Here is a 17,779-nt window from a genome sequence, read left to right on the forward strand (position 1 = left end):
GCCTCGCTCTCTCTCTCGCGCGCGCCTCGCTCTCTCTCTCGCGCGCGCCTCGCTCTCTCTCTCGCGCGCGCCTCGCTCTCTCGCGCGCGCGCCTCGCTCTCTCTCGCGCGCGCCTCGCTCTCTCTCGCGCGCGCGCCTCTCTCTCTCTCGCGCGCGCGCCTCTCTCTCTCTCGCGCGCGCGCCTCTCTCTCTCTCGCGCGCGCGCCTCTCTCTCTCTCGCGCGCGCGCCTCTCTCTCTCTCTCGCGCGCGCCTCTCTCTCTCTCGCGCGCCTCTCTCTCTCGCTCGCGCGCGCGCCTCGCTCTCTCTCTTGCGCGCGACGCTCGCGTTCATGATTTTGTCGCCAGACGCTCTTGTGAAGAAACCAGAGTATATTTTAATTATCCAGACAGCTATGTTTTTGCAAACCAATAAGAACTGACTTTTCATCTGTATATTGGCTTGTGGATTTAAGTGTTTGTCTGGTGGTTCAAGAAGATAGTCTTGCAAACTGATATACCATTTAACATACTGTGTAAGTCTGTAATAGTGCCTAGTGTGTTTATCTTTGTTTATTGATGTGTGCTGATATACTAATTGTGCATTGAACTCTGGCACCAGCTTGGTGACTTCTAAAGCAGAGAAAGAAAGACTGCAAATAGATTGAATGGTCAAGTAGTGCTACATGATCACATCACCAATGTTTACCTTATCTTGATGTCGGACTGAAGGACACTGGGTAATTCTAAAACTAGCTTACATGCCTTGGGTATAAAAAGACTGAGAGATCACATCAATAGGGCTGAAGTAACACAGAGCGAACAACCGGACTCTCTTCAGGATCTCAGCTGAGGGTACATCGGGCCTGGCTGCCAGAACACAGGATTGCTCTCGGATATCTCCCTACGCTTGTTATTACCTCCTCTCTGCGTGCATACCACAGATGGAGTAGTGCCCCTGGGAGCTCTGATGTAACATCTTCCATTATCTTGGCGAGTCAGCGGAAGGGTGAGGCTCTGTAATGTGACACCATCTTGGTGTTATTGCTGAGATTGTTCTGTTTGCTATGGTGTGTTGTGGTTCAATAAAGTATTGCCACACTGTGTTGTCTGTGTAGTGTATTGCCCACTGGGAGATAGATTGGGCGTTCAGTGATATGAGCCGTGGTCCATGCAGTCTTGCTAAAGACAGACAGGCCAGTGGACGAGAGATCCCACTGACCCCGTTTCTCCACAACTCTCTCGTGAGATTTTGTCATGAGACACTTTCTTGCCCAAGATTTTCGCGCGAGATTGTGTCGGGAGACTCTGTCTCTCGCGCGCGAGATTGTGTCGGGAGACTCTGTCTCTCGCGCGCGAGATTGTGTCGGGAGACTCTGTCTCTCGCGCGCGAGATTGTGTCGGGAGACTCTGTCTCTCGCGCGCGAGATTGTGTCGGGAGACTCTGTCTCTCGCGCGCGAGATTGTGTCGGGAGACTCTGTCTCTCGCGCGCGAGATTGTGTCGGGAGACTCTGTCTCTCGCGCGCGAGATTGTGTCGGGAGACTCTGTCTCTCGCGCGCGAGATTGTGTCGGGAGACTCTGTCTCTCGCGCGCGAGATTGTGTCGGGAGACTCTGTCTCTCGCGCGCGAGATTGTGTCGGGAGACTCTGTCTCTCGCGCGCGAGATTGTGTCGGGATTATCTCGCGGAAAGTGATGGCAGCACAGAAGCGGTGCTGGCACGAGAGGTGAGTGTAAACTTTATTACTTTATGGGGACCAAACATTTTGATCAAATAGGGGTTTTCGTAGTTGTGGACAACCGCCCCTTTTAAAGTGGTATTTGTAATTTGTAAATTGTGCTAGCATTGTAATAAAACTATTAAAGGAAATATCCTTTTGATCAAAATGTTAGGCCCCCCATAAAATAAATATGTCTGTACTCGGAACCCGTGCCGGTCCCGAGGCTCTCGTGCAGTGTTGTGACATGTGATGCCCAGCGTCCAAACAGCGCTGACGACGACACTATCGCCGCCTTCTAACAAATAAAACATGAAGAGGATCTCAGACTTCTTCCTGCTCAGTTTCACAGGAGGCGGGGACCGTGACGCAGTGCTGATTTGATGTTTCGTGTCAGGACAGCGAGTGCCGACACCGCCTGCTTGGGAGGAAATTATAAGCTCTATTATTTTGTGGGAGCAAAGGGGTATATCGAGAAGATGTCCAAGTAGTGAACCCAATTCTCTTACTACATGATATAAAACTATTATCCTGCCAACTTCCTTCCAAAACTGAACTGTTGAAGCTTTTTATTTTAAAGGATATGTGATCCTGTAAATAATAAAGGCTGATGGTCCAGTTTGAGGGCAGATTGTTTAACATAGAGGGTTTAGTTTTTTTGTGGGCTAACTGGGTAGAAATCCTTGGTTCTTTGTTAGCTCAAGTTGCACAATCTTATTCTTGATTCCACAACTTTGAAATCCGTTTTTGGAAATGTTCCATTTCCATGTGACCCAAGTCTGGCAGCTTTCTTTGCACTACCCCTTTTTGATTTGGACTTTTTCCCTAAGAATGGTGTGACAGTGTCTTTATTGCTTGTGTACATGCCTCTATATAGGGTCATCACATCAGGAATTGGCCACTCTCGATCTTACTGTACTTTATAACTAATGGAATATTTAGTGTTCCTTTTTGATTCTGAGTTTTCACTTTGATTATAACTTTTAGCCAGTGCCTGCTGAACACAATGTAAGAAAAAAATTATATCCTTTATTATCTATTTATTCACAGCAAACCAAATTTCAGTTAAATAGTATTTTGATTAGATCTAAATTTATGGAAAAACTTATTGCAGGGTGTCAGTTAACCGAGTGGATTTTTGGTTAAATGTATTTACGTTCCAAGGAGTGTAGTCCACCCGAACTTAGCTTTATTTCACAAGATCAGGTTTTTGGAATTATTTTTTAAACCAAAAAAACAAAAGTGGGTTCAAAAGGCTCAGACTTTCCTTCACACATGTCCTCTCTTTATGGCTATGTGCACACGATGCGGATTTGCTGCAGATCCACAGCGGATTTTTCCGCGCAGAAACGCTGCAGATCCGCACTGTGATGTACAGTACAATGTAAATCAATGGGATAAAAAAAAAAGCTGTGCAGATGGTGCGGAAAAATCAGTGCGGAATTTCTGCGGATTTCAAAGAAGTGCATTCTTTTGTGCGGATCTGCAGCATTTCTGCACCCCTCCATGATAAAAATCCGCAGTGGCAAAAACCGCAGAAAATCTGCATCAAAAATCTGCATCAATTCCGCATAAAAAACGCCCAAAATCCACATAAAAACCGCGGCTGCGGATTCTGCCAGTAGATGTGGATTTTGTGCAGAAAATTCTGCACCTCTTTTCCTATGTGTTCACATAGCCTATCTGTTTCTTGTATTGACTTCAAAAGCTGTATCAAAAAACCTGAACTTGAAAAAGTACTAAAATGGTTGGTCCTAATGTTTAACAGCTTACCGACCTCCGCGTACATGTACGGCACTAGTTGAGAGTGGGCTCACAGGGGAGATCTTGCCCCATACCTGGCAGGTAGTTGCTGTGTTACTGCTGGGACTTGCCACCAACAATTGCAGGTGACGCAAAGTGCTGTCTGCAATTGTTGACCTGTTTAAATGCTGTTGTCAAACTCTTGACAGTGGTCTATGGACAGTGATCGCAGAGCGCCGATGGGTTGCTACGATAGTCGGGGGTCTGTTGAAAAACCTTTGTGCTTGTCATTACAAAGCTCCCTTAAAACTCAACCTGTGGCCTTACTTCAACAGAGACCATGATTTTTACTGTATGCAACAATACTGTGGCATATTGCTGTATATATTAAAAGTGATCAGATGATTGCAGGTTCAAGTCCCGTAGGGGAACTATCAAGTAGAGTGAAGAAAAAAAAAAAGTTAAAATCACCACCCTTTTCCCCCATTAAAAATACACTATCTCACTGTAAATGGGGAAAAAATTAAATAACGACAATTACGTTTTTCTGGTCACTGCAATATCACAAAAAATGCTGTAACAAGTAGTCAAAATGGTATAAACAGAAATGTATTCACGCCCCCAAAACATAAGTCATAGCTCCAGTGTTTGAAAAATGAATGTCTTGGAAATTGGCCGTACAACCCTCCCCAACCCCCCCCCCCCCCCCCCCCTCCCAAAAAAAAGAAAAAGCAAAAAAAAAAACCTGTTTGGCATTGCTATAATCATACAGATGAGTAGAATCGATATTTCGAGTTCATTTTTACCATAAAATGTACACCGTAAAATCAATTCCCAATAAACGATGTCAGGATTGCAGGGTTTTTCTCCATCGCCACATTGGGGGACACAGGACCGTGGTGTATGCTGCTGCCACTCAGAGGCTGCCACTAAGTAAATACAAAAAGGGTTAGCTCCTCCTCTGCAGAATACACCGCCCGCTGGCTCCGGATAATACCAGTTCTTGCTTAGTGTCCGTAGGAGGCACACTGCGTCTGTTTTTCTCCAGACGTTCTTATATTTATTTTTATTTTTAATTTTATTTTTAACTTTGCGCAAGAGTATGATGGGGCGACGGACCCTTTTAAGGGGGCCGATCTCCCCCAAAACATCAACAGGTGAGTATGGCGGGTTTACTTCCCGTACCCTCTCCTGCGACGTGGGATGTACGGTCGATAACTAGCCCTGTGAAATTCTAGGGGAGCAAACCCTTAGGATACACAGAGGCCACCTTTCATATGCACAGTCCGGCTGCCTTCCCTCTGCACCACCACTGAAGAACAGCGGTGCTGCATGGAGTTCCCCAGTCCCTCTTCACCTCCTCATCAAGAGGGCGGCGGATCGAGGTTGACTGCACCTCCCCTCATACCTCGCCTGAAGAAGACATCAGCAGTGAGTCTTGCAGGGGTGGGGGGGGCTCCCGAGTGCACCGCGGGCTCGGCCGCATCTTGCGGCCGGGCACCGCTAATTTAGTCCCCAGCTTCGGCCCCAGCTAGGCCGCGTCTACGCCCACAGTGTTAATCACGCGCGAGGGCCCGCCCACCGGTTTAGCGCTTCTCGCACGCTGCGAGAAGCGCTCCACATACTCTTGGCGGCCATCTTGGATACGAGGAGCTTCAGGACGCCAGCTGCACCTTCTCCTCCCGGTCACAGCGCTGCAACAGGACACAGGACCTGGGTAAGTGCGCTGCACACTGACACAGGCACTCGTACTCCTGCACACAGTGCTCCGCTCTATTAGCTGCACAAGTGTCCCACATCAGCCCTGCACGGAGGTTAACAGTACAATATGTCTCTGCCTAAATCCTCCAAAAAATCTGCAAAAACACATACGGTGTTCTTCACTTCTTGCACCTCCTGTCGGGCTGCGCTACCAAGCGGGCATACTGCTCAGCTCTGTAATGCTTGTGATCCTAAATGCGCTTAGAAGCCCCCCACCGCAAACGAGCCTGCGGTGACCAGTCCCCGAGTGGGCTTTGTCACTTTCGCAATCTATGGCTTCTTTGACTAAAGCTATAGAGTCCCTCCGGGATCCATCCAGGAGCAGGACTACTAATCCGCCTGCTCAGGAACCTTCCCCTACAGCAGGGGAATCTTCGGCCTGCAGGGGCTGCTCTCATTCTAAGCACAAGCAGCCATCTAGGAAGCACGTCCGTAGCTCGTCCCCCAGGCTCTCTGGTGCCTCGGCGTCCATTAGCTCCGCTTCCCGCTTTCGCTCCCCAGGCACCTCTTCCGACCAGGACTCTGAACCTGAGTCTGATGGGCCTCTTGATCTGGAGTCGCCAGGTTATCAGAGCACTATATAATATAGTCTCATTGAGGCCATCAACCAGTCCCTTCAGGTTGATGAGGAACCGGCGACCTCCAGTACGGATAATTCGGTGTCCTTCAAAAGGACCAAACGTACTCATAAGGTATTTGCCAATCACCCGGAGTTCCAGGACATAGTCCAGCGACATAGGGAGCGTCCGGACAAACGTTTTGCAGGCCAGAGATCTCTGGAGTCCAAATATCCTTTTTCTCCCAACAATGGTCAGAATCTCTGCCTTTGGATCCTCCTGTTTCACGTTTGTCCTCTAAAACTCTCCTATCCGTGCCGGATGGATCTTCTATCAAAGAACCCACAGATCGCCAAGTGGACAGTCTCGCCCATTCAGCCTTTGAGGCTTCAGGCTCGGCACTGTTTCCCTCCTTCGCTGCTACCTGGGTAGCCAAAGCCGTGACTTGTTTTGCTGACTCTCTGCATAAGGCCTTACAGAACTGTGATCTTCCTTCTGACATAGCGGAGCTAGCAAATCAAATTTCCTTGGCTGGCGATTACTTAGTAAACCCTTCCCTGGACGAACTGCTCTGTACTTACGGCTTCAAACGCTGTGGCGATTAGGAGAGCGCTATGCTTGAACTGGCGAGCGGACTCCGCATCTAAAAAGTCCCTCACAACCCTGCCATATCTCAGTGACCGACTATTTGGTGAAAAGCTGGTCAGGCTGATTTCAGACGCTACAGGGGGAAAAAGTACTTCCCCTCCCCAGCAGAGATTCAGACAACCGTTCCGACGACAGCCGCAGGCTCATTTTCTGCCCTTTCGTGGAAATTACGCATGGCATTCCTCGGCCAGTTCCCCTGGTTCGGGGCGCCGCGCCGGCAGAGACAAAAGTCCTCAGGCCTCGTACAGGCCCAACCATTCCTGGAGGGGGCGCACCACGCAGTCTAGGTCCAGGGGATCCAGACCCCAACCATCTTCTAAATGACTCGCAACCTCGTCTGGACGACACCAGCAAAGTAGGCGGGCATCTTCTCTTGTTTCCTCATGCCTGGCTCGCAGTCGTTCACGACAAGTGAGTCAGGGATCTGGTGTCCTCCGGTTACAAAATCGATTTTTCCTCCCCCCCCATCCCGGTTTTTTGCTTCCCGTCCTCCCGAAGCGGGAAAGTGTGCTTGGGCTTTTTCCCAGGCCATCGAGTCGCTCCACCAAGACAGAATTACTGTCCCTGTCCCAGAGGACGAAAGGTTCTGCGGTTTTTATGCAAATCTGTTTATGGTCCCCAAACAGGATGGAACAGTCAGGCCCATCCTGAACCTAAAGCTCTTGAACAGATTTGTCAAAGTCCGTCATTTCAGGATGGAATCCCTCTGTTCCGTCATTGCCTCGATGGAACAAGGGGAATTCTTAGCATCCATTGACATCCATTGTACCTCCACATCCCAGTCTTCCCACCTCACCAAAGGTTTCTTCGCTTCACCGTCAGAGAGGAACATTTTCAGTTCACAGCCTTGCCTTTTGGCCTTTCCACCGCCCCCAGAGTTTTCACAAAGGTCATTGCGGCGGTCACGGCCATTCTGCATTCTCGGGGTCTAGTCGTGCTTCCCTACCTAGACGACTTACTGGTCAAAGGCCCATCTTTCCAAGCCTGCGAGGAGTGTGTCCACATTTCCTTAGATACTCTTTCTCAGCTGGGCTGATTGATCAATTTAAAAAAGTAATCTCCTGTTCCGGCTCAACGGATCTACTTCCTGGGTATGACCCTGGACACCTCCCTAGGGTTGGTGCTTCTTCCTCGGGACAAGGTCCTGGCTCTTCAACAGGGGGTCTGGAAGATTCTCCAGCCGTCCCCTTGTTCCATCCGTTTCGGCATTAGGATTCTCGGGAAGATGGTGGCCGCAATGGAGGCGATTCCATTTGCTCAACTACACCTCTGTCCCCTCCACCACGCTCTGCTGGACGCAAGGGACTGGAGTCCATTTTCTCTCGACCGACTGTGTCCTCTCTCTCCTCGGGTCAAGCAGACACTCCAATGGTGGATGCTCCGTACCCCTCTTCTCCAAGGAAGGTCCTTCCTCCCAGTCCATTGGCTGGTAGTTACTACCGATGCCAGCCTCCTCAGCTGGGGAGCGGTCTTTCGCCATCACACTGCACAGGGAACCTGGACTCCTCATGAGTCTCGCCTTCCAATCAAAATCCTGGAGATACGTGCGATTTGGCTGTCCCAAAAGCGGTTCCATCATCTAGCAGGCCGCCCCATCCGTATCCGGTCGGACAATGCCACGGCTGTGGCTTATATAAATCATTAGGGGGGCACCCACAGCAGAGCTGCAATGCGTGAGGTAGAGCACATCCTTCGCTGGGCCGAAAACAACTACTCGGTCATATCGGCCGTTCACATTCCAGGAGTGGAGAATTGGGCCAAGGATTTCCTCAGCCGGCAAGGTCTTGCCTCAGGAGAGTGGTCTCTCCATCAGGACATAGTCCAACAAATCTGCCTTCGTTGGGGTACTCCAGACGTAGACTTGATGGCTTCCTGGTTCAGTGCCAAGGTACCTCAGTTTGTAGCACGGTCTCGGGACCCGAGAGCGATCGGGGCGGAATCGCTGGTCCTTCCTTGGAGTCAGTTTCGCCTTCCTTACCTGTTTCCTCCTTGCCCCTGCTTCCCAGAGTCATCAGGAAGATCAGGGCGGAGGGTGTCTCGTGATTCTCATCGCCCTTGATTGGCCTCGCCGGGCGTGGTATGCAGAGCTGGTCCAACTCATCGCAGATGTTCCTTGGCGCCTACCAGATCATCCAGATCTACTTTCTCAGGGTCCGATCTACCACCAGAACTCAGGGGCCCTGCGTTTGATGGCTTGGCCGTTGAATCCTCGGTTCTGACTCGAGCAGGTTTTTCCCGTGAGGTAGTTTCCACTTTGATCATTACCCGAAAGCCGGTGTCATCGCGCATCTATCATCAGGTCTGGAAGATCTTCTTTGAATGGTGCAGAAGCAGAGGTCGCCCTCTCTTGGTTTTCAACATCCCTACCATCCTGGATTTCTTCTAATCCGGTCTGGACTTGGGGCTTTCGCTGAGTTCCCTTAAAGGGCAGGTCTCTGCCTTGTCAGTCCTTTTTGAACGAAAAATTGCTTCCAAACCCCAGGTCAGAACGTTCTTTCAGGGAGTCTCTCACGTGGTGCCCCCCTGCAAAGCACCTCTAGAGGCTTGGGACCTTAATCTGGTCCCAGGTGTCCTGCAGGAATCCCCCTTCAAGCCATTGCAGGACATCTCTCTACCTCTCCTTTCATGGAAGATGGCTTTTCTCTTTGCTATTACCTGGATCAGACGAGTCTCGGAGTTGGCTGCCCTTTCCTGTCGGACGCAGTTCCTTACATTCCACTGGGACAAGGTGGTCCTCAGACCGTCCCCTACCTTCCTCCCAAAGGTGGTGTCTTCCTTCCACCTCAACGAGGATATCATACTTCCGTGATTTTGTCCTGCTCCAATGCACCATGTGGAGAAGTCTCCTCACTCCCTGGATCTTGTGAGAGCTCTCAGGAAGTACGTGTGTAGGACGGCACCTTTTCGACAGACGGAAGCTCTGTTCGTGCTCCTGGCGGGACACCGGAAGGGACTGGCCGCTTCTAAGTCGACAATCGCCAGATGGATTCGGTCCACTATACAAGAGGCTTACCACGTCAGAGGCAAGCCTATCCCTGCGGGCCTCAGATCACACTCCACTCGGTCGGTGGGTGCTTCTTGGGCCATTCGGAATCAAGCGTCTGCAGAGCAAGTTTGCAAAGCTGCGACCTGGTCTAGCCTGCACACCTTCTCAAAGCATTACAATGTCCATACTCAGGCATCTTCAGATGCAAGCCTGGGTAGGCGTATTCTGCAGGCAGCGGTAGCACACCTGTAGACAGCAGGTGCCATAAGTTTACACTGTTGAGTTATTTCCTGCCCAGTGACTGCTTTTGGATGTCCCACGGTCCTGTATCCTCCAATGTGGCGATGGAGAAATAGGGATTTTTGTGTACTCACCGTAAAATCCTTTTCTCCGAGCCACTCATTGGGGGACACAGCACCCACCCCTGTTTTGGCTTGTTGCCTATGATGAGTGTTTTAGTCTCTGACATGTTGTTCCTACGGTTAAATTTTGTTAATAATCTCCTACTGCTTTGCTACCGAACTGGTATTATCTGGAGCCAGCGGGCGGTGTATACTGCAGAGGAGGAGCTAACCCTTTTTGTATTTACTTAGTGTCAGCCACCTAGTGGCAGCAGCATACACCACGGTCTTGTGTTCCCCCAATGAGTGGCTCGGAGAAAAGGATTTTACGGTGAGTACACAAAAATCCCTATTTTTTTCACCATACTTGGATTTTTTTCCCTTTTCCCAGTACATTGTGGTAAAATGATTGGCGTCATACTTTTTCCCTGAGTCAATTCTCATTAATACAGACAACTTAATTGGCGTTAGGCGAGTATAACTGTAACGCCTAACGCTCTCCTTCTCCTGTAATAAGCCAGAAATAAAAAACAGCAATATCCCTCACCTCTCCTCCCACGCCGTAATCTATGTCTGGGGGAGAAAATGCCACCGTCCAGGCTGAGAACCACTGGTGAATTAAGAGCTGTGCGTGCGGCGTCAGTGACCGGCGGTGACATCGTAGAAGTTATCGCCGGTCAGTGAGGCTGCATTCCCAGTCTGGCTGAACTGCGGTGAGCTCGGTGAGATCTCTGTTAGCAACGTGAGAAAGTTGCATAGGGCAGAGACGAGTTAACCGGGAGAATTTCACTGTGGTGAACTCGCCTCTGCACCATGCGACTTTCTGACGGGGATCTCACCGAGGTCATCGCAGTTCAGCCCGGCTAGGAACGCAGCCTTAGTGACGTCACCACTAGTCACTGATGCTGCGCTCGCAGCAGCTCATTCACCAGTGGTTCTCAGCCTGAACTGTCGCATCTTGGCACAGTCCAGGTTAAACGATTTCTCCTCCAGACATGGATTACGGCGTGGGACAGAACGACTGGGGAGAATATCATTTTTTTATTTTTGGTTTATTACAGAAGAACGAGAGCTTTGGTGGAATTGGGCGAGGCTGTAAAACTGGTTTAATTAAGATTATTAAAGGAGTCTGTGTCATTCTTTCAATTAAAGGACAGTATTCTTGGTGTGTTTGTTTTTATACAATGTGACTATGGGGTTAGTAATGGGGGCATCTTATTGACGCCTCTCTATTACTAACCTCGGGGCTTGATGTCGCCGGACAATACAAAGGTAACATCAACCCCCTCCCCCCCCCCCCCAAAACTATCACCCCACTTGTCCCAGATCAAGTGGGAAGAACGAGGTTAAGTGCCAGAATTGGCGCATCTTAGAGATGCGCTCTGGGGCGCTGAGAGCTGATGTTTTTAGCTTAGGGGGGGCAGTATCCATGGCCCCTTCCTAGGATATTAATATCAGCCCGCAGCTGTCTGGATAGCCTTTGCTAGTTATTAATTATAGGGTGACTCAACGTATTTTTTTGGGGGGGTCCCCCATTTTAATAGCCTTTAAAGGCTAAGTATACAGTTATGATCTGATATTAATAGCCTTGGAAGCGCCATGGGTATTACCTCCTTCCCAGGCTATAAACATCTGCCCCCAGCCGTCGGCTTTCCTTCTGCTAGTTAAAAAAAATTACGCGGGAGCCCACTCTATTTTTTTTAGAAAGATAATCTTTTATTAATTAAATAATGTCCAGTTAACTGCATACACACTGTACTAATTGTATTTGTCACTGACATCTATATAATTATCTATTCTATTTGTATTTACTGTTTGTAATCTATATGTATTCTATCCTATCGGCTCCTGCAGTGATTTTAAAGAACACGGCAGATGAATTACCGGCTTTTCTTCTATCTATGTAATATATATATATATATATATATATATATATATATATATATATATATATATATATATATATATATATATATATATATATATATATATATATATATATATATATATATATATATATATATATAATATATATACACATATATATATGTGTGTGTATCACTGGCATCTATATATCTGTGTATTCTATGTGTATATATCTATTCTATTCCAACCTGTCAGGTGTGATTTTACTGTACACAGCACATGAATTGCCGGCTTTTCAAATATGTGTTTTTGCCGTCTCTTCTTTCCTGCCAAGAAATCATGTTTTGCTGCAGAAAAAAAACACAGCAAAAACGCCCAATGTGAACTTACCCGTACCATGTTTGTCGGATTATAAGACTCACTTTTTTCCCCAAATTTAGGAGGAAAATTGGGGAGTGGGGTGTTTCTTATAATCCGAATGTAGCTTACTGTGAGGGCGGCTGCAGTGGTGTGGGGTCCTCGGAGGCAGAGTCGCTGCATCAGGAAGCTAGCAGCGCTGGCAGAAGTGGGTTGATGCTGTGGACCCTGTGCTGGGAGGAGGCTACAGTGAGCCCTGGGCTTTCAGAAAATGTCAGCAAGCCAAGATCTCAATCTGCGCATGCGCCGCCTCCATTGGCCGTTTTCACCAAATCTACCGCAGTGCTGGGATGCCGACATTTTCTGGAAGCCCAGGTCCTGCCACAGCCTCTTGCTGCTGAACACGCCCTCCTCCAAGCCTGGGGCCTGCAGCATCGCCCCAGTCCCCCCACCAGCAGCAACAACTCTGCCTCCTGGGACCCCGTTCACTGCAGTCACTTACCCCGGGTAAGCTACCGTAAAAGTGGATCATACGACACGCCAACATTGTAGGAAAAACAAAAATTTGATATCCTCCTCCCCAAAATTTTAAAAGTCTTTATAATCCTGTGCATTTTATAATCCGCAAAAAACTGTACTTAGAAAATTAGTGACTTGTTCAATACTTTCACCGTGCGTGCGTGAGATTATATAGAGCAGTTGGTGCATTAGAATTACTCCTGCTGACAGGTTTATTCTAAAGGTACCGTCACATTAAGCGACGCTGCAGCGATAGCGACAACGATGCCGATCGCTGCAGCGTCGCTGTTTGATCGCTGGAGAGCTGTCACACAGACTGCTCTCCAGCGACCAACGATGCCGAGGTCCCCGGGTAACCAGGGTAAACATCGGGTTGCTAAGCGCAGGGCCGCGCTTAGTAACCCGATGTTTACCCTGGTTACCAGCGTAAAAGTAAAAAAAACAAACAGTACATACTCACCCAGCGTCCCCCAGCTTCTGCTTCCTGACACTGACTGAGCTCCGGCCCTAACAGCACAGCGGCTTTCACTTTCACTTTAGGGCCGGCGCTCAGTCAGTGTCAGGAAGCAGACGCTGGGGGAGGTATGACGCTGGGGGAGGTATGACGCTGGGTAAGTATGTACTGTTTGTTTTTTTTACTTTTACACTGGTAACCAGGGTAAACATCGGGTTACTAAGCGCGGCCCTGCGCTTGGTAACCCGATGTTTACCCTGGTTACCAGTGTAAAACATCGCTGGTATCGTTGCTTTTGGTGTCAAACACAACGATACACGGCGATCGGACGACCAAATAAAGTTCTGGACTTTAGGTACCGTCACACTAAGCGACGCTGCAGCGATAGCGACAGCGATGCCGATCGCTGCAGCGTCGCTGTGTGGTCGCTGGAGAGCTGTCACTCAGACCGCTCTCCAGCGACCAACGATGCCGAGGTCCCCGGGTAACCAGGGTAAACATCGGGTTGCTAAGCGCAGGGCCGCGCTTAGTAACCCGATGTTTACCCTGGTTACCAGCGTAAAATGTAAGTACATACTTACATGCGTCCCCCAGCGTCCGCTTCCTGTAATGACTGAGCGCCGGCAGTAGCAGGGCACAGCGGTGACGTCACCGCTGTGCTGTGCTTTCACTTTCAATTTGCGGCGCTCAGTCAGTGTGGGAAGCGGACGCCGGGGGAAGCATGTGAGTATGTAGTGTTTGTTTTTTTTTACATTTTACGCTGGTAACCAGGGTAAACATCGGGTTACTAAGCGCGGCCCTGCGCTTAGTAACCCGATGTTTACCCTGGTTACCAGTGTAAAATATCGCTGGTATCGTTGCTTTTGCTGTCAAACACGGCGATACACGGCGACCTAGCGACCAAATAATGTGCAGACCTTCTAGCAGCGACCAGCAATTTCACAGCGGGATTCTGATCGCTGCTGCGTGTCAAATACAGCTATATCGCTCCCTAGGACGCTGCAACGTCACAGATCGCTGGCGACGTTGCTTAGTGTGACGGTACCTTTTATTTAGCGACCAGCGACATCACAGCAGGATCCTGATCGCTGCTGCGTGTCAAACTAAACGATATCGCTAGCCAGGACGCTGCAACGTCACGGATCGCTAGCGATATCGTTTAGTGTGACGGTACCTTTACACTTTCTGCTAATGTCCCCTCGCAGTGATTGTAAAGAGGTATTGAAATTGCAGATTGGCTTTAGATAAAGTTCTAATAATTGTAAAATGAAGCTGCAGGCACGAAGCTCAGCTTGTCCATAATGGGTCATTGTGTGGTTTGTTCTTTTATCTAGCCCGTCAGCATTATTCTGCATCTACTAACTACTCCTGCTGTAACTGTACTGGTAGATAACAGCTCAAAATATTAACAGGTATTTACTTGGAAACCGAAATTCATTGAGGGAGATTTATGAAACGATCTAAAATGGCAACAAAGACAATTCTAAAATATATCAATACATCTTGGCAAATGTGTTAAATCTTATTATTCCAGTTTTATGTAAAGTAAATGGTGCCGTAAATGCTATTTTCAAATGCATTACTTCTGAATGGTTGTGTTATTATTGTCCATCTAGGCAGATGTTGACAAGGCGGTGAAAGCTGCACGAGAGGCATTTAAACTGGGGTCACCATGGAGGAGAATGGATGCCTCCCAAAGGGGAGTCCTGCTAAACAGACTGGCTGATCTCATTGAGAGGGACAGAGCTGTACTTGCTGTAAGTATCTAATGATAAAGGATTAGATTGGAGCGGAGTCCCATTCAAGTGAGATCTGTTGGTTATACATTTTAGCAACTTAATCCCAGCTTAGTTTGAGATATGATACCTAAGCTGGCCAGAAGCATAAGATAACTGACAGCCAAACAAGCTTTTCACCGACTGGTACCTCCTCCACCTTGGCCTAGTGTGCTTGTTTATTCAAGCAGTGCTTTCGGATGCCTTTTCAAAATGGATAGCAGTGTGTGTGTACATGAGGAATAACGCTACTTATTATTATACATTTTTATAGTGCCATTTATTCCATGGCGCTTTACATGTGAAGAGGGCAAATATAGAAAAGTTCAATAAACATGAATAAAACAAGGCACACACAAGTACACGAGGAGAGAGGACCCTGCCCGCGAGGGCTCAAAGTCTACAGGGGGTGGGTGAGGATATACTAGGAGAGAGTAGAGCTGGTCATGCGGCGGTTCAGCAGACAGAGGATCGCTGCAGGTTATAGGCTTGACGGAAGAGGTGGGTCTTCAGGTTCCTTTTTGAAGGTTTCCGTGGTAGGCGAGAGTCTGATATGTTGGGGTAGAGAGTTCCAGAGTATAGGGGAAGCACGGGAAAAGTATTGTATAAGGTTGTGGGAGGAAGAGATGAGAGAGGACTAGAGAAGGAGATCATGAGAGGATCGAAGGTTGCGTGTAGGTAGGTACCGGGAGACCATGTCACAGATGTATGGAGGAGACAGGTGGTGAATGGCTTTGTTTGTCAATGTTAGTGTTTTGAACTGTAGCCTCTGGGCAGTAGGAAGCCAATGAAGGGCCTGGCAGAGAGGAGAGACTGGGGAATAACGGGGAGACAGGTGGATTAGTCGGGCAGCAGAGTTTAGGATGGATTGGAGTGGTGCTAGAGTGCTAGAGGGGAGGCCAGAGAGTAGAAGGTTGCAGTAGTCGAGGCGGGAGATAATAAGGGCATGCACTAGTGTTTTTGTGGTTTTATGGTCAAGGAATGCATGGATCCGGAAAATGTTTTTGAGTTGGAATCGGCAGGAGGCGGCAAGGGCTTGGATATGTGGCTTGAAAGAGAGGGCAGAGTCGAGGATCACCCCGAGGCACCGACCGTGCGGGACTGGGGAAAGTGAGCAGCCATTGACATTGATGGATGGTCGGGTGGAGGGGTAGAGTGAGGTGGGGGAAAGATGATGAATTCTGTTTTGTCCATGTTCAGTTTTAGAAAGCGAGCAGAAAAGAAAGATGAAATAGCAGACAGACATTGTGGGATTTTGGTCAGTAGGGAAGTGAGGTCAGGTCCAGAAAGGTAGATCTGTGTGTCATCAGCGTAGAGTTGATATTGTAAACCGTGGGATTCTATGAGCTGTCCCAGGCCGAAGGTGTAGATGGAGAAGAGTAGGGGTCCTAGAACTGAGCCTTGGGGAACACCGACAGACAGGGGGCGAGATAAGGAGGTAGTGTGGGAGAGGGAGAAACTGAATGTCCGGTCTGTTAGATATGATGAGATCCAGGATAGGGCCATGTCTGTGATGCCAAGAGATGAGAGAATCTGTAACAGGAGGGAATGGTCCACAGTGTCAAAGGCAGAAGACAGGTCCAGGAGAAGGAGGACAAAGTAGTGTCGCTTGCTCTTGGCGGTTAGTTGGTCATTGGTCACTTTAGTTAGGGCAGTTTCAGTTGAGTGATGTGGTCGGAAGCCAGATTGTAACCGGTCAAAGAGGGAGCAGGAGGAGACGTGGGTGGACAGTTCAAGATGGACATGCTGTTCCAGTAGTTTTGAGGCATAAGGGAGAAGGGATATCGGGCGATAGCTGGACACAGAGGATGGGTCGAGGGAGGGTTTTTTGAGGATAGGTGTGATTGATGCATGTTTGAAGGATGAGGGAAAGACAGCATTTGTAAGTGAGAGGTTGAAGAGTTGTGTTAGGGTTGGAATGAAGACTTTGGCAAGGTTAGGGATGAGGTGGGATGGGAGCGGGTCAAGCGTGCAAGTGGTGAGATGTGATCTTGACAGAAAGATGGAGAGCTGATTGTCTGTCATGGTGGAGAAGCTGGCTTTGGAAGAACAGGGCTGAGCAGTCAAGAGGAGGGGCATTGGGGGCTGCGGGCCAAAGCTTTGTCTGATGTTATCGATCTTCTGCTTAAAGAAAGAGGCAAAGTCTTCAGCAGAAATGAGAGGAGAGGGAGGAGGTGCTGGGGGACGGAGTAGAGAATTGAAAGTGTTGAAGAGCTGTTTAGGGTTGTGAGTCAGGGAGGATATGAGAGATGAGAAGGTTTGTATTTATGCAGTGAGAGTGGACTTGAAGCTGGTGAGGGACTGCTTGTATGCGGTGACGTGCTCAGCAGAACGAGATCTCTTCCACCTCCACTCAGCGACCCTGGAAGCCCTTCTCAGTTCTTTGGTCAGACTGGTCAGCCAGGGCTGTCTGTTGATTGTACGAGTTTTGCTATGTGTGAGGGGGGCGGCCAAATCAAGTGTAGCTGTTATTGTGGTGTTATAAAAAGTGGCAGCAGCATCTGTGTCATGGAAGGAAGCTATGTCTGTAAGAGGGAGAAGGGACTCAGAGAGTGAGTGTAAATTTAGGTGTTTGAAATTTCTGCGAGGTTCAGTGAGTTTGTGGAGAGGGAATTGCGCACTAGGAGAGGAGAGGGAAGAGAATGCCAATAGTTGTGGTCAGACAAGGGGAGGGGTGAGTTAGTGAGATTAGTAAGGGAACAGAGGCGGGTGAAGATGAGGTCCAGTGTGTGGCCATCTTTGTGGGTGGCTGCGGAGAACCATTGAATGAGACCAAAGGAGGCAGTGAGCGATAAAAGTTTACAGGCAGCTGGGGTGGAAGTGTCAATGGGGATATTGAAGTCACCCATGATGATAGTGGGGATGTCGGCTGAGAGGAAATGAAGTAGCCACGTGGTGAAGTGGTCAAGAAAGGTGGAGATGGCTAGTTCTGGGGGGCAGTAGATGACAGCCAGTTGGAGGGGGAGTAGATGCAGACGGAGTGCACCTCAAATGAGGGAAGAGTAGCGGAGGGTGGTAGAGGAATTGGGGTAAAGGAGCAGGTATCGGACAGGAGCAAGCCAACTCCTCCACCACGTT

The 17,779-nt window shown here is 48.9% G+C and overlaps 1 protein-coding gene across 1 annotated transcript in view; it reads left to right on the plus strand.

Annotated features, from left to right (window-relative positions):
- The window catches only part of LOC143809724 (aldehyde dehydrogenase, mitochondrial-like), a 111,325-nt gene that overhangs the window by 22,395 nt on the left and 71,151 nt on the right, over positions 1-17,779 (plus strand). The window contains exon 3 of the mRNA XM_077292762.1: positions 14,543-14,683. Within this exon, the coding sequence (XP_077148877.1) occupies positions 14,543-14,683 (141 nt within the window). The remainder of the gene's footprint in view (positions 1-14,542; positions 14,684-17,779) is intronic.

Source organism: Ranitomeya variabilis, chromosome 1, assembly GCF_051348905.1.
Source record: "Ranitomeya variabilis isolate aRanVar5 chromosome 1, aRanVar5.hap1, whole genome shotgun sequence".
NCBI lineage: Eukaryota > Metazoa > Chordata > Amphibia > Anura > Dendrobatidae > Ranitomeya > Ranitomeya variabilis.